The 26072-nt window shown below is 35.8% G+C and overlaps 1 protein-coding gene across 2 annotated transcripts in view; it reads left to right on the top strand.

Moving 5' to 3' along the window:
- The first annotated feature begins 1962 nt into the window (after nt 1–1962).
- NARS2 (asparaginyl-tRNA synthetase 2, mitochondrial) overlaps nt 1963–26072 on the top strand; it is a 170904-nt gene continuing 146794 nt past the window's right edge. The window contains exons 1-4 of one of the 2 annotated variants that reach the window (XM_051987212.1): nt 1963–2608; nt 4793–4902; nt 17830–17950; nt 20835–20975. In XM_051987212.1, coding sequence (XP_051843172.1) covers nt 2468–2608; nt 4793–4902; nt 17830–17950; nt 20835–20975 — 513 coding nt within the window. In that variant the 5' untranslated portion in view covers nt 1963–2467. The remainder of the gene's footprint in view (nt 2609–4792; nt 4903–17829; nt 17951–20834; nt 20976–26072) is intronic. The other variant, XM_051987211.1, reaches the window with a different exon arrangement.

Here is a 26072-nt window from a genome sequence, read left to right as displayed (position 1 = left end):
AAAAAAGTACAAAAAAGTAGAAGTCAGCTTACAAGTCTGTCCATAAGCATTTATTAAGCTCCTGCTTCGCGCTGTTCCAAGATACCAAGGCATGGCGGGAAGACTTAAATTCATTTTTTTGAATTTTTTTTTTTTTTAAAGTGCTCACTAAGAGGCAGACACAGCCAGTAGGCCTGGGAGATGCAAACACATGAAGCAAACTGCCCTTGCCCTCAAGGAGCTTATAGTCTTTATTAATTAATTAACTAACTAATTAATTAATAATACTAGTTCAGTAATATTAGCCAACATTCTCTCTTTCAATCCTCACCACTGGATCCACACAGTGTCTGTGGATTCCTGTTTTACAAATGAAGAAACTGAGGCACAAAGAAACTGATTTCGGTGGGGCAAGGAAGGGTGTGTGTCTTTCCGCATAAATGTGGCCTGAACATCCACCACGCCAAGAAGCCAGCTGCTAGACCCACCGCTTGGGCTTGGATTTTTGTCCACGGCCAGGCTGGAGCTCACCCACAAAGGAAAGCGGCTTTCAGCCACAATGGCGGGGCCAACAGTCCCAAACAGAGGCAGGAAGGTTTTAAAGAACCCGACTGGTCAACTCGTTCCGGCCTTTCCCCTCCCCTTATTTTAGAGACCCAGAGAAGTGAAACGATCCGGACAAAAATTGCAGAAGCAAGATTCGAACTCGCGATCTAGACACCCCAGCACGCGCCTTCCAGCAGACCACGCGCCCGCGTGGGCCACAGAATTATTAACTGTCAAGGTGCAGTGCCAAGAATGCATTTTTTGTGACGAGCAAAATTTGAAAGTTGAGTCTGTTTTGTACTAAGTCTTTTGTATATTGTTTTCTTCCACTAGAACATAAGCTTAAGTGTAAAAATTATCTTTCTTTTAATATCCTCATTATTTAGCACAAGGCTTGGTACATGGTAAGTACATAATAAATCCTTGTGGTCTTGCCTTTTAATTTTCAATATTTGATCTCTGAGACTCTATGCAATTCCCATTAGATTGGCAAAAATGACAAAAAAAAGGAAAAAAGCAAGTGTTGGAGAGATGGTAGGAAAATGGGTACATTAATACGCAGTTAATTGGTACAGGGATTCTAATAAACACTTTGGAACTACTCCCCAAAAGTCACTAACCTGCATATCCTTTGTCCCGGTGATGCCATAGTTCAAAGAATTCAAGGAAAGAAGAAAAAGGCTTATATGTGCAAAAATATCAATAACAGCTCTTTTTGTATAGCTGAATGAATCGTGATTCACAGGAATGTGATCCTATGCTACTGTGTTTAAAGAAATGATGAAGGGGATGGTAATCTGGGAAGACTTTTATGAATTGTTGCAGTGAAGTGAAAGGAACTAAGAAAATAATTTATGCAACAACATTGTAAAGACGAACAACTTTCAAAGTCTTAAGAGCTCTGCTCAGTGCAACAAGCAGCCTTGGTTTAAGAGGACCAAGGATAGAGCACGCCATGAGAGATAACCCTCTCATTGAGGAAAAAGAAAAAAGTACTCACATCTAAACTTGGAACTCTTCGAAGGTTTCGCTCGACAAACTCTGGTAGAACTCATTGGAAATGAAGACATGATTGTTTCTTAAAGCTTTTTATTTTCAAAACACATGCAAAGATGATTTTCAACATTTACCTTTGCAAAACTTTGTGTTTCAAATTTGTTTCTCCCTCCCTTCGCCCCAACCCCTCCCCTAGATAGCAAGTACTACTATCCAATATAGTTAAACGTGTGCAATTCTTCTATATTTTCACAATTATCATGCTGCACAAGAAAAATTAGATTAAAAAGGAAAAAAAATGAGAAAGAAAACAAAAAGCAAGCAAACATTTAAAAAAGTGACAATTCTAAGACCCGATCTTTAAAACCCTTTTAGGAAGACATCCACTCCCCTTAACTCCCCCCCGCCCCCTTTTATTTTTCTGGGTCTTTACAGGTTGTCCAATCTCTTTGCCAGATTTATTGATTGACAAGGAGGTTCCTTCTCCAGCCACCCAGAAGGGAGCTGGACAGGCCCCGCCCCTTTCTTCTGGCCCTCTAATCTTTCTTCAGACACCTGAGTGGAAGCTCCGCCGCGTAGTGGCGTCTGACGTCATCACGGACGTCGGCGTCCTTATGCTACGTCAAGTCCCCGGCGGCGTGCAGAGGGCGTGAGATTTGGAGCAGAAAGCTACTTTTTAAAACAGTCTTCCTGCAATTCTTGGCGACTTGTCAGCGATCTCCTTTCTTCCCTTGGTCTCCGGGGTCACCCTCCGAGTTGGGCCGGGGAAGGGCAGAGCGGCGCGCGGTTCGTGCGGGGCAGCCTGCGTGCTAGACACTTGCTGGGGTCAGGGTGATCTAGGCCTGGAGCGGTGGGTAGTCGGGATGAGAGCAACCCCGAACGGCCCCTGGGTCTGAGAGCTTGAGCAGTGACCAGCAGGAAGGGACCAAGGAAAGTCCTCCTCACTATGTGGGCGGCCCGAGGGCTGTCCAGGGCCCTGCGCGCCTACTGCACCTCTGCCCCTTGCCCTAAGTCCGTGCAGCTCCCCAGAGTGAGCATCCGGGATGCCCTTGTGAGCCAGGAGCCAGGGGAGAATGTGAAAGTGCAGGTTGGTGACCGTATTCGTTTTCATTCTGCCTTGTCCATCAGCTCCAGATGGACCCCTGCAAATAGCGTTCACCGAAGAATTCTATGTGTCCCTATGTTCTCCGTTAATATTCACAAACCTCTATGTTCAGTAAATGGAAGGGAAAAAAAGTTAAATTACACACACATAATTTGCCCTTTCAATAAAACATTATAATTTATATTATAATGTGTATCTGTAAATTATAAAAATACGGAGGACTTAAAGCTATGTATCCTATTACTCTATCCCCTCACATTTCTTTTTTTTTTTAATTTATCAAATGCAAAGTAGAAAAAGCAGGAAAAAACCTTTCTGACAGCAGAACATGAGAGGATTCAATCTCATTTTTTTTTATGCTACATTAATACTCCTTTTTAAAAAATCAGTTGTCATTTCCCAATGACCGATTACCTCATCTCCTCCAATGTCCCTTGTAGCAAGCACAGTTGAACATAGTAGACAATATTTTGATCGTATCCCAAAACGCTTCATTTTACACACATATTCTACCCTCTCTCTGGCCTTTCACCTGACCCCTCTCCTTTTCAATGAATGCTTCCTGATTGTTAGATTGTAATACAGAACCTAAGTTACAATTTAAGTTTTAAGTCTAAGTCAAATTAGACTTAGACAATATTTTGATCGTATCCCAAAACGCTTTATTTTACACACATATTCTACCCTCTCTCTGGCCTTTCCCCTGACCCCTCTCCTTTTCAATGAATGCTTCCTGATTGTTAGATTGTAATACAGAACCTAAGTTACAATTTAAGTTTTAAGTCTAAGTCAAATTAGACTTTCCTAATTTTTTTCTCCCTGGAAATTAAAGTCAAGATTAAAAGAAGGGTGGGAAAAGGATCTGGAACAGATGAACTCTTAGAAATCCCCTTACCTGATTTTCAGTAAAGGTATTATTGTTTAAAGAAGTCAATTCAAGTGACAATCATTGAAACAGCATTCTTGGTTTCACACACCAAGAGACATGATTCACCATTCCTATCTTTTGTTTCCATAGGTTTCATATTTCTTCAAGGATCAAAATAAAAACTTTGTACTCAGGCTTGTATATGAGTTTGCTGTAACACAATCCAGTGAAGTTTGGCTTTTCTTGTTTATGCTTATTCATTTTGGATTTATAAAATTATTCAGTTTTGTGGAGAATGTCGTAAGGAGTTTTTTGCTGTCCTGATCCTCCTTAGTCAAATTAGAGCATGCTGTGTAAGATATGAGTTGAAAGTACTATTAGGCATTTTATGTGTCTGCACAGCCTAGAATACACTTTTCCCTCACCTTTACTTAGAATCCTTAAAATTCTTTCTACCCTCAACTGAAGTGGTCTTTTCTTTCTTTCTTTTAATTTTTATTTGTTTTTGCATAGCCTGAAATACACTTTCTCCTCACTTTTACTTCTTAGAATCCTTTAAGTTCTTGCTAACCTCCACTGAAGTGGTCTTTTTTTTCTTTTAAAAGATTTAAAAAAAAAAAATTTTTTTAATAGTATCGGTTTTTTTCCAATTAAAGATGTTTTCAGCATTCATTTTTGTAAGATATCTGAGTTCTAATTTTTTTCTCCCTCTTACCTTCCCCCTTTTTCCCTTCCCTTCTCCCTCCCCAAGACAGAATGCAATCTGATATAGGTTATACACATATAATACATTTTTAATATATTTCCATATGAGTCATATGGGGGGGGGAGGGGAAACCAGAAAGGAAAAACCACTAGAAAACAACAACAAAAAGGTGAAGATAGCAAGCTTCAATTCACATTCAGTCTCCATATTTTCTTTCTCTGGATGCGGATGTCATTTTCCATTTAGTCTATTAGAACTGTTTGGTCTTTTTTATTGAGAGTTTTTCCTGAATCTCCTGGTTGTAAATATTCTTACCTCACTTGTGTTATCTTGACTTTACTTCTATGTGGAAATGTTCCTCTCCAGTAAAATTTAAGTTCTTTGACAGAAGTGACTTATTTTCCTTTAGTCTTTAAATCTCCAGCAAATGCCTTGTATATAGTAATTGTTCCACAAGCAAAAATACTTGTGGAATTATTGAATTTCAGTGATGCCCTTTATGTACCTGATTTCAGTTTAAAATGTTATTTTTTAAAGAGCATATAATCCTTAAATTTGAATTCATTTTTAGTCATGTTTACTCTTCCCTTAGGGATGGGTTCGTTCAGTTCGATCTCAGAAGGAAGTTTTGTTCCTCCATATAAATGATGGATCATCTTTGGAACATTTACAGATTGTAGCAGACCCAATCTTATTCAAAAGGTGAGTAAGAGATTTGAAGCTGAATTCCTTCTTGTGCTGTGAGGACAGAAAAACAGTATTATATGATAATTTGTAATAGTGATATCTTCTCACCTACTACCAAGACTGGATATGGATCACATATTACATTGGAGTCTTGTGCTTGGGGCAATTTGAAGAATTGAACTGATACTGAAAAATTAATTTAGTCAAATTCATTGGCAGCTGTACTAATACCAGCCTAACAGCAAATTTCATAATTTACATAGATAAAGTACTCACTACATTTTGAATTGCTCTAAATTTATATATTATACTTTCATAATGTAATTAGTTGTAATAATAGTGGACGTTTATATCATGCTTAGAATTGAAAAGGACTTTTCATGTTTTCTTATTTGGGTCTTGAACTACTTTGTGAGGGCTGTAACAGATGATAATAGATTAGCTTCATATTTCAGATGAAGAAATTGATACTTAGGTGAATTACATAGGTAACATGGCTAAGAGGTGGAATTTAAAACTCATTGTCTCCTAACTCAAAATCCTATAAACTCATTTCTCCTCTACTAGATGTAAATTCTAAAGGAAGAGAATAAAACATGCATACTTTTATATACTATGATAACAGTCAATGAAGATTTAAGAGGACTGAGGATGGTGCATGCAACTTTGCTGTATAAGATCATAGCTATTAGAACTAGAAAGGCATAAAGTTCATAAAAGTTAAGTGGCTTAACGCACTTGTTGAATAAGCATACATTAAGCACTGATTTGCCAGGCACAGTGCTAAGCATGGAAAAAAAAAAAAAAAAAGAGTAAAACAGTTCCTTCTCTGAAAAGACTCACAGTCTAATGGGGAAGACGACATATAGACAACTCTATCCATACAAAATATATACTCAGAAAATTGGAGGTAATCAGTAGAAAAAGGCACTAGCATTAGGGAGGATCAAGAAAGGCTTCTTACAGAAGATAAGATTTTAACTGAATACTTAAAGGAAGCAAGAGATGCAGATGAAGCAGGAGAGCATTCCAGGCAGGTAATAAGTACCAATAACAAATAGCAGCTTATTTAAACCCAGGTTTTCTGACTCCCAGATCTCTCTTTTATGTTATTACATCCTATCACATTGCAAATTCAGCTGAACAGATTTTTCAGTTTGAACCAATTTATATCTTGGCATAAACATAAGCTGGTACCTCATCTTATTTAGCTACATTTCTGATGAATGGAACAGTAGCTTCTTAAGTATATGCAAGTGGTTTGAGAGGTAAAAAGGAAAAAACAAAAACAAACCAGGCTGTTAAAATAATTGAAAAATGACTAAAGCTTATACTTGTAGCTTTACTTTGAAGATTTATTACTGTAATACAGTGTAATCTCTTTCATTTATATTGTATATATTCAGTATAACCATAGTTATTTGTATGTTGTCCACCTCCCAACCCCCAAGCCCCTCCCATTAAAATGCATCTTCCTTGAGTATTAGGAGCAGAGACTGTTTTTACTTTTATTTCTCAGTATGTATTCTAGTACCTAGTATCTGATTAAATGTTGATAAATATTTGTTGATTAAAGAAAAAACTTTTAACTGTCAAGATAAAGATTTGTTAGTGTTCATTGTTCAGTTTTACAGTTTATATTGTATATTATAGGCAGCATGTTTTTAAAATAGAAAAAAGATCCCAGTTATCCTCAAATAAAAGAGTTAGACTAGATGGGAAAGGCAGTGTGGTATAATAGAAAGGGCACAAATTTGAAATAAAAGGATCTGGGGTCGTTGACTTACTAAACTATGATGAGTCATTTAACTTGTCTGAACTTCAATGCCTTTTTGTAAGAATAGGGATATAGACTAGATGATTTAAGTTTTCTTCTATATCTTATGTTTATGACTGATTAATTTTCCTTAATTTCAGTAGAATTTGAAAACTTTATTTTTTTATTTATACTTTATAAAGTATTGGGGTTCCCCCCCATAAAATACAGATTTTTGTTATAGTACATAGTTGTCTGCATGTTGTCTTCCTCATTAGACTATGAGTCCCTTCAGAGAAGGGAGTGTTTTAATTTTTTTTCCATCCTCAGTGCTTAGTACAAGGCCTGGCATATAAATGATTAATTAGTGCTTCTTGCTTGACTATCAGTAATATGCTAAAATCTCTCTGTAATAATATTGTCGATTGGAATTTTTTATTTAAGGAAAAGTAGAGTAATAAATTACAGAAGTATAGATTCATAAATGAAGCTGTCCTACAACATGAATTCCAAGAATAGTTTTTTTTTTTTTAGTGTGCTTACAATACTGTTCATAGTTTGTCAAAATATAGCTAGTGAAGTTTGTAAAAGATCAGATGTTATCTTCATGTGTGGGATGGGTGCTAAACTAGACCCCTTTCCCAAATTAACTAATCAGAGACATTTTCAGGTACAAAGAGAAAGCATTTATTTAGTCCCTGCAGAGAGAAGTCCAGACACACACCTGGGAGCCATCCCAACTCTTACCATGTGCTCCTGGAACCTGGCCAGCTTCCTCCTTGTCCAGGATTTAAAAAGCAAAAGACCTGAGCTTTTTCATTGAATAGACTAAAAGGACATAACCATCCTTGACCAATGTTGTTTGATTCGCGTCATTTCTTGAGGGTCTAACCTTTAGAGACCACGTGATTCTCTGCAACCTAGGGTTCAAGACTGGGAATAGGAATCATGTGACTTAGTCTCAATACTGAAAAAGCTTCATCCAATTAGTCCCATTCATTCAATTAACTTTCTCTTGTTTGGAAGTCTCCAATGGAGAAGTTAGATGATAGCTTCACTGGTATCACAGCGGGGATTCCTTTTACATATGGATATTACTAGACAGCCTCTAAAGTACCAAGTCTCACATTCTATAATACCATGATTGTTTCATATAAAATTAGGGAGTAAAGCAATAGGTTATTCTTGGAAATTATAATTTTAAATAATTGTTAAAAACTGGAAAGAAGAAAAATTTTTTACTGCTACTTATTGTATGTCCTGATTGATTATAAATAAGAGAGAATGAAATGTTCCTTCCTTCCTCCCTTCCCTCTGTAAAAAATGAATGAACAACTATATTGTGCAAACAAAGGAGCAAATGAGTTTGAAAAGAAAGAGGAAGTCTTAATGGCTGTTCTCAAGTTGGAAAGTAAAGGATGGAGAATAAAGAGGAGAAAAAGAAGAATCATTGACCACTTAGAGTTAGGTTCTTCCCAAATAAAAGTGAGCTGGATCCCCTGGAGATGAAACAAATGTCTGTCCTCCAAGGAGTGAAGCTCTTAGCTCTATCCATGCTGGCTGGTAATGGTTATTAAGAAGGAAGGACTAATGGCTGCAGCTCCCTGCTGAGGCATACTGAGGAAACTCTTTGTGGACCTTATAAGGATCCTAAGATTCAGTAGGTGACAGACGACCTTCTAAGATTCATCACATGAATGGCTGCTACTGACTAATGTTACTTGAAGTAGTTTAGAAAACATTTACTAAAATATAGCACTGTGAGAAAGGAGTGAAGAGGATAGGAAGGTTTTTTCAGTCACTGCTGACCACAGAAAGCAAGGGCTAAGAAAGGGGCATGTTTGAAGAAGCAGCAGCTGATTAAAAGACTAGGTTTTATTTCCTTTCTTTCTAAGGTTCTTCCAGGTTTCTTTAGAGTCACTGAGAAGATAACATCTTCAGAAGATTATTTCCTAGAAGGTGACACTCTTTACTGCTGGATAAATATAAATATCTGATGTTTATCTTCATAGATGAGGAAAAAATGAAACCTTTTAGGAGACCCCCGTTTCTAAAGACAATACCATAGAATGTGAACTATAAGTGCTGATGTCATCAGTAAATATTACTGGTCTAGATTGATATCAGAAAATGAGCCAGGAAATTTCTAAGTTGATTTTGAATCTCTTTTGACAGTTGTGGATAACACATAAGAATTCCCTCATTAAATTGACTGGGATGGAACTCCAGGCTATCCTGGAACAACATCAGTAGCTGAAAGCCAGGTAATCTGCAGGAGGAAAGCTAGATGATTCCCCATAGAAGCTCCCCATCCTAAGCAAGAGATTTTTTATTTTGTCAGCCTTCAAAAAGGACCAATGAAGCAGATTTCCAGGGGTGCCTAGTTTGTCTTCAGAGCAATAAGTCACTTTACTAAATGACTGAGTACTGCTTTGATGATGAAACAAATGAAACAGCTCTAGCCCCCCAAAAGCTTATATTTTATCAAAGGAGATAATATGTTCATATAGAGGCATACCTGGAGATGTTGTGGATTCAGTTGCATACTACTATAGAAAAGTGAATATTGCAATAACGTGAATTACATGAATTTTTTTGGTTTCCCAGTACATAAAAGTTATGTTTACACTGTACTGTAGTCTAAATGTACAGTAATATTATGTTTGAAAAAAAGTATACACCTAAATACTTTATTGCTAAAAAATGTTTACCATCATCTTGAACTTTTAGCAAATCTCAGTCTTTTTACTGGTGAGGAGTCTTGCCTTGTTGTTGATGGCTATTGACTGATGAGAATGATGGTGTATCTTTCAGCTTTTCTCACTTTTGATGTTTTCCTCACTAAACTTCATCATTTCTGGTTTTTTGATTTAAAGTGAGAAACATGCAACTTTTCCTTTCACTTGAACACTTAGAGACCATTGGAGAGTTATTAATTATCCTCATTTCAATATAATTGTGTCTCAGGAATAGGGAAGCCCAAAGAGAGTAAGAGAAATAGGGGAATAGCCAGTTGATGGAGTAGTTAGAACACACACAACATTTATTGATTAAATTTGCCATCTTATGTAGGATGGTTCTTGGCACTTCAACAATTATAATAGTGACATCAAAGATGTCACTCATCACCATAATAGATATAATAATAATAATAATAATGAAGAAGTTTGACATTGAGAAAGTGAGAATTACCAAAATATGATAGAGACACAATGTGAACACATGCTGTTGGAAAAAAGATGCAGAAAGACTGGCTCAACACAAGGATGCCACAAACTGTAGTTGCAAAAAAACACATCTGAAGCACAGTAAAATAAAGTGCATTAAAACTAGATATCCCTGTATAGGTATATACAAAGTAATTTGAGCATTTTCAAAACACTGAGACTTAGGCAGAAGTTGCCTTTTTTTTTTTTTTTTTTTAAAACAAGATGCCAGTTGGAATAGTCTTTCTGGAAAGAGAATCATGGACAATCAAAGAATGCAAATAAAGACTCATCTTCAGCTCTTCAAATTGCTCTATAAATAATAGGACTTAGAACAGATCCAAAAGAAAGTTATCAGGTAAGGATACAGAAGTAAAAATAGTATTTTTTTTTAATCTTTAAGATGCCTTTTTGATGTTTTCCCCCCACATTGATTAGGGTTCAAACAGAAATCCTTCCTTACAACAATATCTGTCCACCAAAATAAATATTTGGTCATATCTGAAAATGCATTTCTGATTCCTTTGTGCCTTCAGTTCATCCATCACCTTTCTACTAAGATATGGGATGTTATTGTGCTGAATTTAATATCTTTGGTGGTTCTGGGGAATACTTACTGTGTTAAAACATAATACGATATTTTCCTAATTCTCATCCTTTTTGTCCCATATAAATTTAATATTGACTGCTCTTCTCCTCTCTGGTCATCTTTCCTTTCTAATTTATTTTGTGACACTACTCCCTCCTGGTTCACCCCTTGTCTCACCATCCTTTTCAGCAGCCTTTTCTAGCTCATCAACTGTATCAGGCCCTATAATTGTATGCGCATCAAGTTTCTGTTCTAAATCTTTTTCTCCCTCTCCACTCTGTTAATAATCTCATATGTTCTCATTCCATCTCTCTGCATATAAGTTACTTAACTATACATGCAGCTCCAGTCTCTTCAGCATTTCAATCCCATATCACCATTTCTCTATGGAATATTTCACACTAGATATTCTGAGAGACAAAAAAGACTGGCCAAAGTTGAACTCATCATGCTTCTCCTCCTCCTTCCAGACTTCATCATTTCTGTTGAAGGTTTCACTGCTTTTCTAGTCTCCCAGATTTGTAACCTCATTGTCTTCCTTGATTCCTCTCTCTCTCTCTTATTCCACATATCTAATCATTTTCTAAATCTTTCCATTTCTCCTATATACATCCACATCTCTCACATCCACCCCCTTCTCTGCATTCACAGCTACCACCTTAGTTCAGGCCCTCATGTCTCTCTCCTAGATAATTACATTTGCCTCCTGATTGATCTCTCTGCCTCAGATTTCTCACTACTCTGGTCTTTCTTCCACACTGTTGCTAAAGTAACTACCTTAAGCACAGATATAATCTAGAATGAATATAAACTCCTCTGTTTAGTAACTCCTTTGTTACCTTTAAAGCTCTGCATAATCTGGACCCAACTTACCTTTCCAGCTTCATTGGACATTACTTTTCCTCCTACTCCTAGTGAGCAAGGCAAACTGCTTTCCCTCATCTTCTCACAAACAACACTACCTTCTGTAATGACTGCGTATTTAAAATCAGCCGGAGCCAGGAACTCAGGTTAAGGGAAAAATCTTCAGTCTTTATTGAAGTGAAGAGGTGAAAAAAGATTGTGATAGCAATATGGGCAGCTGCGACAGGAAGCCAGCTAGCAGAGAGAGAGTGAGCGATCTGAGCTCTCCTCCCCTTCCTCTTTCACTCCCCTGCCTCCACCCACCAGAATTGTCATTTCCTATACAACACATCAGGACTTGCACAAAGAGTGGGCGGGGACCATTCTTTCTCCAAGCTTATATATTAATAGAGTATGGTCCAATTACTATTTAGCCTCATGTGCTTGGGACCTCAGTGCATCAACTCAAGCCTCAGCCTATTACATCTTCTGCTTTCTTTTGTTTTAGAGCAGCGTCTTAATGTCTCTGTTTCTCCTTTCTACTATTGCTTGTCCTTGAGGATTAAAGGGTATGCCAGTGGTGTGTAAAATCTTATACTGTGCACAAAAGTGTGCAAAATGTTTGGAGGTGTTTGCAGGACCATTGTCTGTTTTTATTGCTTGTGGCACACCCATAATGGCAAATGCTTGCGTGAGGAATTCAGTGACCACTCGGGCTGTCTCTTTTGCTGCTGGTATGGCAAAAGTGAATCCTGAAAAGGTGTCTACCACAACATGGATAAAAGACAGACGACCAAAAGATTTATAATGGGTCACATCCATTTGCCAGATTTCATTGGATCTCAAACCACGAGGGTTCTTCCCTGGAGGCAGTGTAGGAGCGTGGAAAGGAAGGCAAGCTGTACAGCTTTTTACTATGCTCCTAGCTTCCTCTTTTGTCATCCCAAATTGTAAACGCAAAGCTCGAGCAGCCTGATGGTATTTAGAATGAGATTCCTGGGCCTCCTGAAATAAAGGCTTACTGGCTAACATAGTTAAAAGGCAATCTACCTTTGAATTCTCATCAAAAATAGGACCTGAGAGTCCACTATGTGAGTGGACATGCAAGATATAAATCTTTCCTGGATGCTTTCTCACTTGCTCCTGAAGTTCCTTAAAGAGCTGATATATATTAGAAGCTGCAAATTTTATTTGGGCTGTGGCAATTCTTTGTATCACACCTACTCAATAGGCTGAATCAGATATTATATTTATGTCTCCTGGGTAATAAGTGAGAGCTAACATGATTGCATATAATTCGTTCTGCTGAGTGGACTGAAAAGGAGTTCTGACTACTCTCTTTATCGTTAAGTCATGAGAGTATACAGTGCAAATATTGTGTTTGGACGCATCTGTAAAGATAGTTGGTCCTTTAAGAGGAACTTTAGAAACTTTTTCTTCAAGAATCCATCGCCAATTATGTAAAAGTCTGGTTATCTTTAATGGAGACCCATGTGTAAAATTTGGAGCCATGGCTAATAAAATTTGCCACTCTGGGATGGTCTCACAACACACATTAATTTGTGTATTGGTGTAAAAGGTGTATATCTTATCAGGTCTTGCCCCAGATAATTGTACTGCTCACTTAATGGCCTTTAACAAAATTCTAGCCACAAGAACTGGGTAAGGAGTAAGGCTTTGTTCTGGTTGTGTTGGGAGGTTCTCCCACTCTATCACACTGTCTCCTTGATGAAGGACTGCTGTGGCAAAAACTGATATATCCAAGGGTTTTTGAGTGACTCTTTCAACCACATTGGATAAAGCCAGTTCAACTTCTCTCAAAGCCTCTTGAGCTTCTTTTGTAAGCTGGCGTGGTGAATTTAAAGCACTGTCTCCCCTTAAAATATCATATAATGGTTGTAACTGATAGGTAGTCAAGCCTAACACTGGTCGCATCCATTGGATATCTCCTATCAATTTCTGAAAATCATTTAAGGTGTTTAGCTTCTCTGTTCTTAAGGATAGTTTTTGTACTGTAATCACCTTAGGGTATACTTCATATCCTAAATATTGAAAAGGAGCATGTCTTTGAATTTTCTCTTCAGCTATGTATAATTTGTAGTATCTTAGTGTTTCTATCGTCTTTTGTAGACATGCTTCTAGCATTTGTTCCTCAGGTGCACATCCCAGTATATCATCCATATAATGTAATAGCATAACTTTTGGAAATGCTTTTCTTATTGGAGCAAGAGCAGCAGCAACATACACTACCTCAGCAAAAAACAAACAGAAAGAAGAGAGAGGGGGAGGAGATGGTTCAGTGGGTAGAGCACCAGCCCTGAAGTCAGGAGGACCTGAGTTCAAATCCAGCCTGAGACACTTAACAATTCCTGGTTGTGTGACCATGGGCAAGTCACTTAACCCCAACTGCCTCATTAAAAAAATCAAAAAGAAGAAGAGAAACAAACAAAAAGGTCGTCACAATGGCAATCGCAAAAAAGCTAGCAGAGAGAGAGCAAGCGATCTGAGCTCTCCTCCCCTTCCTCTTTCACTCCCCTGCCTCCACCCATTAAAATCGTCATTTCCTATACAACACATCAGGACTTGCACAAAGAGTGGGCGGGGGCCATTCTTTCTCCAAGCTTATATATTAATAGAGTATGGTCCAATTACTATTTAGCCTCATGTGCTTGGGACCTCAGTGCATCAACTCAAGCCTCAGCCCATTACAACCTTCCTTCTCCATGTGCTGTCCCATGTGCCTGAAATAATTCCCTTCTTATCTTTTTCTACCATCTTCTGCATGAAGCCTTTTCTAATTCGTCCAACCATATACTTTGTATTTAATTATTTTGTACATCTTTGTATTTATTTATGTTACATTTGTGTTGCATATACTTAAACATGTATTTGTTGTGCCTCTCATAAAAGCTCCTTGTGAGTAGGGATCACATTCTTTGTCCTTGTATCCCCAGTATCTAGCAGTACCTGACACCTGATGAATACTTTATAAATTCTTAATGATCGGTCCATTCCTTCTCTGATTTGCATATAAATCGTTGGGGCAGATTTTGAAGATCCTGAAGTGTTCCAGAAGAAAACAATCTTTATTCTACCCTGTTAGCTATTTTTTAAAATAGCTGTTAGAGTGCCTGAAAAACTATGAACAGAGGTTGGCAGTATTATACAGGAGGCAATATTCTATAACAAAAAAATTCCAAAGAAAAAGAAGAGCAAGAAAGCAAAAAAGTTCTCTGATGAACCTTTACAAATGGTTGAGGAAAAAAGTAAAGTGAAATGTAAAGGAGAAAAGGGAAAAATAACACCCAAAAGAATGAAGAATTGCAGAGAATAGCAAGAAGAAATAAGATTTGCTTAAATGAGGAATGCAAAGAAATAGAAGAAAACAGTAGAAGGAGAAAGAGAAGAGATCTCTTCAAGAAAATTAGAGATATTAAGGTAACATCTCATAGACAAATGGGCATGGTTAAAGATAAAAATGCTAGACTTAACAGAAGCAGAGGGATGTAAGAAAAAGTGGCCAAAATGCAGAAAAGAACTATGCAAGAAAGATCTTATCATCAGTAACCAAGATAATGATTGAGAGTCATTCATCCTAGAAATAAAAGCAATTTCCTTAGGAAATATTGCTTACAATGAAACTAGTGAAGGTGATAGAATTCCAGTTGAGCCACTTAAAGTCCTAAAAGATGATGCTGTTAAAATGTTACATTCAATATGCCAGCAAATTTGTAAAACTCAACAGTAGCCACTGGATTGGGAAAAAAATCAGTTTACATACTAATCCTAAAGAAGGGCAATGCCAAAGAATATTCAAATTACCAAAGAATTGTTCTCATTTTACATGGTAATAAGATTCTGCGAATTAAGTTTCAACACTTAGTATAAACTAAGAATAATCAGAAGACTAGGCTGATTTTTCAAAGAAGCAAAGGAACTAGAAACCAAATTGTCAACATTCACTGAATTATGCAGAAAGCAAGAAAGTTCCAGAAAAACATCTTTTTCTTTTCTTTTTTTTTTTTTAAATTTGTATTTAATAATTACTTTATATTGACAGAATCCATGCCAGGGTAATTTTTTTTTTTTTTTACAACATTATCCCTTGCACTCATTTCTGTTCCAATTTTTTTTTCCCCTCCCTCCCTCCATCCCCTCCCCTAGATGGCAAGCAGTCCTTTATATGTTGGATATGTTGCAGTATACTAGATACAATATATGTTTGCAGAACCAAACAGTTCTCTTGTTGCATAGGGAGAATTGGATTCAGAAGGTATAAATAACCCGGGAAGAAAAACAAAAATGCAGATAGTTCACATTTAAAACATCTTTTTCATTGACTACACTAGAGTCTTTGATTTTGTGGATCCCAACAGAATGTGGCAAGCCCTCAAAAAGATGGGAGTACCAGATCATTTTACTTGTCTTCTGGAGAACCTATATATAGTACTATAGAACAACTAATTTTTTTTTTTTATAACTTTTTATTGATAGAACGCATGCCAGGTAATTTTTTACAACATTATCCCTTGCACTCACTTTTGTTCCGATTTTTCCCCTCCCTCCCTCCACCCCTTCCCCTAGATGGCAAGCAGTCCTTTACATGTTGAATGGGTTACAGTATATCCTAGATACAATATATGTGTGCAGAACCGAACAGTTTTCTTGTTGCACAGGGAGAATTGGATTCAGAAGGTATAAATAACCCGGGTAGAAAAACAAAAATGCAAGCAGTTTATATTCATTTCCCAGTGTTCTTTCTTTGGGTGTAGCTGCTTCTGTCCATCCTTGATCAATTGAAACTGAATTAGCTCTCTTTATCGAAGAGATCCACTTCCATCAGAATATATCCTCAAACAGTATCGTTGTTGAGGTATATAATGATCTTCTGGTTCTGTTCATTTCACTTAGCATCAGTTCATGTAAGTCTTGCCAGTCCTCTCTGTATTCCTCCTGCTAGTCATTCCTTACAGAACAATAATATTCCATAACGTTCATGTACCACAATTTACTCAACCATTCTCCAATTGATGGGCATCCATTCATTTTCCAGCTTCTAGCCACTACAAACAGGGCTGCCGCAAACATTTTGGCACATACAGGTCCCTTTCCCTTCTTTAGTATCTCTTTGAGGTATAAGCCCAGTAGAAACACTGCTGGATCAAAGGGTATGCACAGTTTGATAACTTTTTGAGCATAGTTCCAAATTGCTCTCCAGAATGGCTGGATATGTAGAACAACTAATTTGTTTAAGATTTGATAAGGAGTCTGACAAGACTGTATATTTTCTCCTTATTTAACTTATATGCAGAGTACGTCATGTGAAATGCCAAGCTGAATGAATTAAAAGATTACTAGGAAAAGGTTGCTGGGAAAAATTTCAATTTATGCAGATGATATCACTTTGATGGCAGAAAGTAAATGAGAATTAAGTCTTTTGATGAAGATGAAAGAGGTGAATATAAAAGGTGGTGTGAAGCTTAACATCAAAAAAATCTAAAATCTTGGTAAATAGAGGGATAAGGAATGGAAGCAGTATCAGGGCTTATATTCTTGGGTTCAAAGATCATTGTAGATGATAACTGTAGCCATGAAATTAAAAGACATTTGCTCTTTGGAAGGAAAGCCATGGGAAATATGAAAGCTCACTAAAAAGCAGACGTCACTTTCCCAAACAAAAGTCTGTATAGTCAGAGCTGTGCTTTTTCCATTTACAATATATGGCTGCAAAACTTGGACTAAAAGGAATACTGAGCATTCACAATTGATGTTGAATTGTAGAGCTGAAGAAAATTTTTGAGAATCCCTTGTGCAGCAAGAAAATCAAAACATTCTGTACTTAATAAAATTAATTCACATTATTCACTAGAAGGTCAAACACTGAAGCAGAAATACTTTAGCGATATAATGAGAAGATGGAAGTCACTGGAAAAGACCTTAATAGTTGGGAATGATTGAAGACAAAAGGAAAAGGAGATGGCACAGGATGAGATATATAGATAATGTTATGGAAATAGTGAGCATGAACTTGGACAAACTTTGAGAGATAGTTGAGGATGAAAGAGCCTGGCATGCTATAGTCCATAGGGTTCTGAAGAGTTGGACATGACCAAAGAACAACAACAATATTAGCTGTCATTAGAAATTAATATCTATGAATTAGCTACCATTAGAAATGGTGGGGTGTTATGAATATTTATGGTTAGCATCTATAACATCTTTGAAATACTGTTTGATACACACTCATTTTGCCTTGCTTTCTGATTTTAATTTTAGAGTTTTACTTTATTGTCTGTACTCTTGACCTTATCTTAGATGGGTGGCAGAAAGAGGAGGAAGCAGTGTAATACAACTGATGATTTGATTATTGGAAATCTACCTTCTGACCATAGGAAATCTCAATTATGATTAAAACTCAGTTTGAAAAATTGTTTAAAAGCTTCCAGCAGGTATTAAGAAAACATTAATGCTCTGATTACAAGATTTCAATGATAACTAACTGATGTATCACATAAACTAAAATAATCTTAACTTTGTTGTTGTTTTAGTAATCTGACTTTTGGGTGCTCTGTGGAAGTTCAAGGGGTATTGGTAAAAAGTCCTTACAAAAAGCAAAACATGGAACTGAAGGCGGACAAAATTGACATCATTGGACATTGTGATTCTAAGGTATGCCGTTTGACTCTGGTTTTGAGGTATGGCCAATTTGAGAGATTGTGTTTAAAATATTTGCAACTTGCTTTCCAGTGTCCTTTCTTTTAAAACGCTCATCTAGAAAACATTTGGCAACATGAGGAATTCAAAGATAGCAGCAAAAATAATATAGGTGTTGAAATCTTAATGTGGGAGAAGTAGTTGTGTTTGCTTGTGCATTTCTGTAGCATTTGTCACTATTGAAACTGGGCACTTTGACAGATGTTCCAGCTTAACTTGAATAACAGAAACAGCCAAGGCTGGACCAGTTTTTTCAAGTTCTTGTATATGTAAATTCCAAAGTATAGAAGGCTTATGCAAGAAATTGATTCTTAAGCTTTCTTTCTAAAAGTGAAATCTTAGTTGAAATAGACTTTCTGTAGCAGAAAATTCTGCTAAAGTAGAAACTTAGCAAATACTTATTTCTGATTTTGCTGTAGTGAAGGCTAGAATTGCTGGATGTTTGTAATTCCATGTCTATTTTATGGAGAGAATATCATCTAATATTTTAAGAATAAAAAACAAAGGAAGGAGAAGAAAAATTTAATTATTTCAAGTTAGAGTTTAGTTGACATAAAGAAGATTCAAGTTAAAAGATATAAGGTAGGAAAATTTCTTAAGCTATTTTAGATAATACCTTTATTTTAGATCAGATTTAAACTTCTTAATTTTTTTTTCAAGTATCAGGCACACAGCTTTGTACATAAAGGCCACATCATATGGCAAGAAATTCTGGTCAAATTACATAAAATTAGGTACCAAGCCATCTGGAAAATAGACTGCCAGAAAAAAACATGTGGAGCACACAGAAAATTGAATAAAGATCAATAACTTTTTCCTCCCCTGTCATTCTGTTTTCATTAGATGACTTTTTTGATTCTTGCCATTTATTTTTCAGTTCTTGAGTAGTCTTCTCCTTGCTAATATTGGTGTGGATACCTAATGGTTCTTTCTGTCATTTGAAAATAGACATTAGATAAGGGCTGAATATTTAATCCCAGTTTTCAATTTGTGTAGTCACAAATTGATTTTGTTTTATGTGTATGTATGTGTGTGTACATGTTGTAAAAATGTCCAAAAAAACATACAAAGGTAATAAAAAGGAACTCATTAAAATTATCAAAACCATGATCTGTTTTGTTTTTTTCCCAAGCCCTGGAACATGCTTACTATCATGATTACATTAATGGTTCAAGTGCCCCTGTGTGTATGTCTGTGTGTGTATATGTACACACATGCACACATATACTTCCTGAAGCATGAAACACATGGTTTGGTACTAGTCAGAGCATATTGCCCATTATCCAAGGATTGGGCTTTCATTGACTTTTCCTTCTTATTATAATTAGATTATATATTATATTTTTGTTAGAAATGCAAATTATATATTATGATAGAATTATATAATAGAAATGCAAATCCAAACAACTCTGAAATTTTACTTCACACCCAACTGACAAAAGATGAGAAGTTAATGTTGGAAGTTGTGGAGGAAAAAAAAGGCACGTGAATGCATTGTCTGTGAGCTTTGTATTAGTAAACTTATTCTTTAAGTTTGGAATTAGGCAAATAAAGATTAAAATGTTCATGCTCTTTGATTCAAACATTTCACTGCTAGGCAAATTGAAAAAAAAAAAAAACACCTCACAGACAGTAGAATATTAGATGCTTATCAATTGGTCAATGGCTAAACAAATTGTGATATGTAAATGTAATGGAAGGTTACTATGCCATAAGAAATGAGACACATGGTGCAGAGAAGCACAGAAAAATTAACATGAACTAATGGAAAAGGAATTAACGATGCAAAAAAAAACCCTAAATCAATGTGGGAAAAACCACAAAACAAATGAAATTCTGAAAAATTATAAAGACCTCTTTAACCCCAAAGAAATATGAGAAGACACCTTCTCCTACTCCTTTGCAGAAGTTGGGGTCCATATAAAACATCAGGTTTTTTTTCAGCGTATTAATTGATTTTAGTTGATTATTTTTTTTCTTTTTTTTAGTTAAAAAATATATATATATTCTTTGTTAAAAGATATTTGTTCTTTAAAAAGAAAATAATAATATACATAGGAAAAATCACCAGTATGGCAGATTTAGGATGGCGGGATCACCTATAGTTGGAGAAATCAGAAAATAAATTGTTAGTTGCCACACCAAAATTTGGTAGCACCTTAGTTATGTTTTGAAGGAGGGGAAGGTGCCAGTATATGGATATTAAAAAGGAGGTGAGTGTCTTTCAGACATAAGGGACGCTATATTTAAATATAAGGATAGGGGAGAGGGCAAGATACATTCAGGAATAAGAAATCTATTTTAGGTGGAGCTTATAGTTCATGAAAAGGGATACTGTGAAATAAAGTCAGAAAGTAAAATTGGAGTCAGGCTGTGGAGCTTTGAATGTCAGGCAAGAAAATTTGTATTATATTTGGTAAGCACCAGAGAATTTCAAAAGGTTAGGTGGCATTATTTGGATAGAAAACTATTTTCAGAGACAAAATTAAAAAAAAAAAAACTTTGCATGTCTTCATGCAGTTTAAAAAAAATTGTCACATAGAAGATAATGTTCATTTGAGTTCCACGATTGTGAAGTAAGTGATAGTGAGTTTTTTAGAAATGTTTTAGTTGATCATCATGATATTGAACATCTGCAATGTGCATGAAAGGAAACAGTGTAGGAAAAAATAAACCAAGGAATTGGGATTACAGTCAATCATTTTTTAAGAGAGGAAGGAGGCAGTCCTTTTGTTTGGAACAGTAGAAGTGACATCACTTCTGAAATGTGCAGAGAACCATTATAATGAAAGCACTCTCTTCTCCAGTGTCTCATTTGTTTTTTACTGTTCTTTGGCAGACATTCCCTTTTAAATATAAGGAGAGATATCCTCTAGAATTTACTCGACAATATCCTCACCTTCGATGTAGAACCAATGCCCTGGGCTCTATATTGAGGGTCCGCAGTGAAGCTACAGATGCTATACACTCTTTCTTCAAGGTACGTAATTTTACTTTTTTAATTTGATTGATCTTTTTTATTCTTTTCTATGAGTTTAAAATGTTGTAAGTTTAAAAATTAATCCACAGAGTCTACATATCAAATATAAAATCCATTATTTGGCTTTTAAAGCCCTGTATAACCTTCTTACCATTCCATTCTTCTTACATTTTATTCTTGCCATGTAATCTAGCAACACTGACTTTTGCTTGCATATGACATCATCTTACTCTTACTTGCTCATTCCTCTAATTACATCTCTATGTCTTTTCCCAGTCTTGTCTTTTATTCCTGAAATGCTGCCTCTCTTTCAAGCCTCTATTCAAATACTGTTTTCTGCAATAGGCTTCTGACTCTCTCTACTCCTGGACCTTCATTCTCAAACTATCTCCACTTTATCCCCCCTTGTAGCTTATCTATACATAGTTGTTTGCATGTTGTCTTCCTCATTAGAATGTGAGTCCTTGTGGATGTGAAGTATTTTTTCCTTTCTTTGCCTACTTAGTGCTTATAGTTCTTGGTACCTAGTAAGCACTATTTAACAAATGTTTGTTAACTTGATGTATTTACTAATAATAACTTATTTATATAGTGTGTTGAAGTTTATAGTGCATTGTAGATATATTCAATTTAATTTTCACAATAACTCAGAAACATCCCTGTTTTAGAGATGTGAAAATAGAATTAGATATGTTAAGTGACTTGTTCAAAGTCATATCACTAGTAGCAGAAGTAGAACCTGAACTCATGTCTTCTGACTCAGAATCACAATTTTAGATTGAAAGGAACCCCACCAATCATCAAGTCTAAATCCATCCAGTCTTGGCTTGAAATCCTCAAGGGAATGGGAATTAAGTATCTTAAAGACAACTATTATATACTCCCTTTCAGCTTTTTCATCTCTAGGTCTCTAAATTAAATGTGCTCAGTTCCTTTAACCACCTAATGAGTTATATGGCCTGGATTTGATATACCTTATAGTACATAGTAGTTCTAGGAACTGATTCCTTTGTTTTCTTTTTTTTTTTTTTTCTGAAAATTGGGATAACATCTGCCTTCTCTACTTTTATGGCATCTCTCTTGTACTTTACATTCTTTCATATAGCACTGATAGTAGTTCAGAAATCATTCACTGATTTTTATTTTTAGTACCTGATGATTTAGTTCACTTGGGGCTGGTGACTTAAATTTATCAAAGGCAGCTAAGTGCTCTTTCATTATCTTCTTATTTGGGGTATCAGTTCCCTATCAGTCACTTTTGATTTCTTTGCAGGCCAAAGATCCTTTACCCTGGCAGAGAGACAGAAGCAAAATAAGCTTCTCTGTTACCTCTCCATTGTCAGTTATCATTGTTCCATCTGCATTGAACCATGGTCATATCTCTTTTCTAAGCCTTATCTTTTTTCTCCAGTAAGATTTAAATTTTTAATTTACTTCCTCACTCTGAATTATCACACTCCTGATGCTATTTTTCTTTTTTTTGATTGGACTCTGCCAATCTTTTGTATTCATTTTTTACTTTCCCTTGCTTACCCATTCTATACATATCTTTTAAATGGAAGTTTGATTGTTGAGTCCTCTGTATATCCATCTCTGTCTTTTAAAATACTTCCATTTTTTCTTCCTTGCAATTGTTCTTCTTTTGTGTCTTCAATATTCCTTCTTGAATAGTTTCCTTCCCTCCTTCATTTCTGTATTTTCTAAGATTTTTATCTATGTGATCCTCCTGTTATTCCTCAGAAACTTTTGAAATATGTTCCCCTAAAATCTGGGGTGCACATTAAATTCTTTTGGCTTCCTTCTTTGTCACAAACTTTAGAGAGAGTGTCCTTTGTTGCACTGATTTTCCATTGTTTCCCCCTTTTAATCATTGCCTCCTTGGTAGTGAAAATTCATATCCAAAATAGAATTTACCCCTATTGATTTCTTCACCCTTTAGAGGATGAAATTATTATTAAAGCAAGACAAGAAGTTGCAGTTGTTCTATTCTGTTTTGTTTTCAGAGAGAGCTCCAACAAATATCTGGATAAATCTATTATTTGTATGTCTCTTTTTCAGATTTATGGTAATTTCTTCTACTTTTCTTTCATTTCTTCTTTGTATATAGTAATAGTCTAATGAAATAAATCACTTTCATTTTCTCATTGATCTTAACTCAAATGCTTTCCATCATGGATTTTTTTTCCCCTCTCTCCCTTCCCCTTCTCATTTTTCTTAAGTGAAAATACCTTCTTAATATTAGCTCCTTCAAATGAGTGTACAACCTAATAATTACTTAAGTAATATTTATTTTTAAAAAATAACATTTATATCTGCCTCTCTCTGCTTCAAGTGTCTTGTTTCTTTCAAATAAATTATATCTACTAGAGCAATATTACAATGCATGAGGTTCACACCAACAAACCTCAATTAAACTTCCAAGGTCAAATTTGCCTCCTTGTGCTATAGGCCTTATAATTTCTCTTACTTGTTGCCAAAACTTTGGGCATTATGCATAACTAATGGAGGCTGTAGAGTTTACAACTAGGTACTTTCTTGAATATTCCTACTACATTGTATATAATCTCTTTCTATTTAAATCGGTAGGTGTATTTGACAGTTTTCTCTTGTATCACGCTGTCACTATGTTACCATATATTTATTATTATTAAGCCTAAACAAAATGTGTATGGGCACTTGAGTGCCCATACATCATGGACAGAATGAGAGAGCTGACCTGGGACTAGTGATTATGCAACACTTTTCCCCAATGGAAGGAGAGTACACTTTGTCATACTGATTCTATAGAAAACAGAGAATCATATGCTTCAGTTCAAAGGAAAGAAATTAATAACTTTCTTTTGGATTTTGTTGTTGTTGTTGTTGTTGCCATTCTAGGTTATATATGATCTGCAAATGTTAGTCAGTTTAACATGCCTTCCTCTCTCTCCTTTGTTACAGCTTGGTCACAACCTTTTTAGGGTTAATGCAGGCATCTTTTTTTAATAAACTGTGTCATATCCATTTTCTAGAGGTGTGAAACTGTATGGAGTCAGAAGAAAAAACCTTTTAATCAGCCAGAAGAAAAGTTCATATGAGGCATTGTCATTTCTTTTTAGTTTAAGAACTTCTGACATGCATTTTACTCTGTCTGTCCTGCCTGCCATATGGATTTGCTGCAATTTCTTGAAGCACATATACACAAAAATTCTGGTTAAGATTTAAAAATAATTCTTCCTTCCCATATGGTTCCAAACACTGAAAAAGTACACCTGTTGTTTAGAAACATGCATACAGTACTTTAGCCACTAGGTGGTGGTAATGCAGTCTTATAACAACTCTCTTGAAGGATTGATAAGAAGACAACATATTTAAAAGTACATACTTCCTGAATACGCAGATAATGGATACATATATATGTTTTGTTTTGTTTTTAATAACTTTTTATTGACAGAACCCATGGCAGGGTAATTTTTTACAGCATTATCCCTTGCACTCACTTCTGTTCCAATTTTTCCTCTCCTTCCCTCCACCCCCTCCCCCAGATGGCAATCAGTCCTTTACATATTGAATAGGTTACAGTATAACCTAGATACAATATATGTGTATAGAACCGAACAGTTTTCTTGTTGCACAGGGAGAATTGGATTCAGAAGGTATAAATAACCCTGGAAGAAAAACTAAAATGCAGATAGTTCACATTCGTTTCCCAGTGTTTGTTCTTTGGGTGTAGCTGCTTATGACCGTCATTTATCAATTGAAACTTAGGTCTCTTTGTCAAAGAAATCCACTTCCATCAAAATATGTCCTCATACAATATCGTTGTCGAAGTGTATAATGATCTCCTGGTTCTGCTCATTTCACTTAGCATCAGTTCATGTAAGTCTCGCCAGTCCTCTCTGTATTCATCCTGCTGGTCATTTCTTACAGAGCAATAATATTCCATAACATTCATATACCACAATTTACCCAGCCATTCTCCAATTGATGGGCATCCATTCAATTTCCAGTTTCTAGCCACTACAAACAGGGCTGCCACAAACATTTTGGCACATACAGGTCCCTTTCCCTTCTTTAGTATCTCTTTGGGGTATAAGCCCAGTAGAAACACTGCTGGATCAAAGGGTATGCACAGTTTGATAACTTTTTGAGCATAGTTCCAAATGCTCTCTAGAATGGCTGGATGTGTTCACAATTCCACAACAATGTATCAGTGACCCTGTTTTCCCACATCCCCTCCAACATTCCACATTATCTTTCCCTGTCATTCTAGCAAATTTGACAGGTGTGTAGTGGTATCTCAGAGTTGTTTTAATTTGCATTTCTCTTATTAATAATGATTTGGAGCATATTTTCATATGGCTAGAAATAGTTTCAATTTCTTCGTCTGAGAATTGTCTGTTCCTATCCTTTGACCATTTATCAATTGGAGAATGGTTTGATTTCTTATAAATTAGAGTCAATTCTCTATATATTTTGGAAATGAGGCCTTTATCAGAACCTTTGACTGTAAAAATGTTTTCCCAGTTTATTGTTTCCCTTCTAATCTTGTCTGCATTTGTTTTGTTTGTACAAAAACTTTTCAATTTGATATAATCAAAATTTTCTATTTTTGTGGTCAATAGTGATCTCTAATTATTCTTTGGTCATAAATTCCTCCCTCTTCCACAGGTCTGAGAGGTAAACTATCCTATGCTCTTCCAATTTATTTATAATCTCATTCTTTATCCCTAGGTCATGAACCCATTTTAACCTTATCTTGGTATACTGTGTTAAGTGTGGGTCAATGCCTAGTTTCTGTCATACTAATATCCAATTTGCCCAGCAATTTTTGTCAAATAATGCGTTCTTATCCCAAAAACTGGGGTCTTTGGGTTTGTCAAACACTATATTATTAAAGTTATTGGCTGTTTTGTCCTTTGAACCTAACCTATTCCATTGATCAATGGAATCTTCTTAGCCAAGTCTGTTTCTTAGCCAATACCAGATGGTTTTAGTAACTGCTTCTTTATAATATAATTTTAGATCTGGTACAGCGAGGCCACTTTCATTTGATTTTTTTTCATTAATTCCCTTGAAATTCTTGACCTTTTGTTTTTCCATATGAACTTTGTTGTT

This window comes from Antechinus flavipes, chromosome 3, assembly GCF_016432865.1.
Source record: "Antechinus flavipes isolate AdamAnt ecotype Samford, QLD, Australia chromosome 3, AdamAnt_v2, whole genome shotgun sequence".
Taxonomy (NCBI): Eukaryota; Metazoa; Chordata; class Mammalia; order Dasyuromorphia; family Dasyuridae; genus Antechinus; species Antechinus flavipes.
The sequence above is the reverse complement of the archived record's forward strand: the minus strand, read 5'-3'. Positions and strand labels throughout refer to the sequence as shown.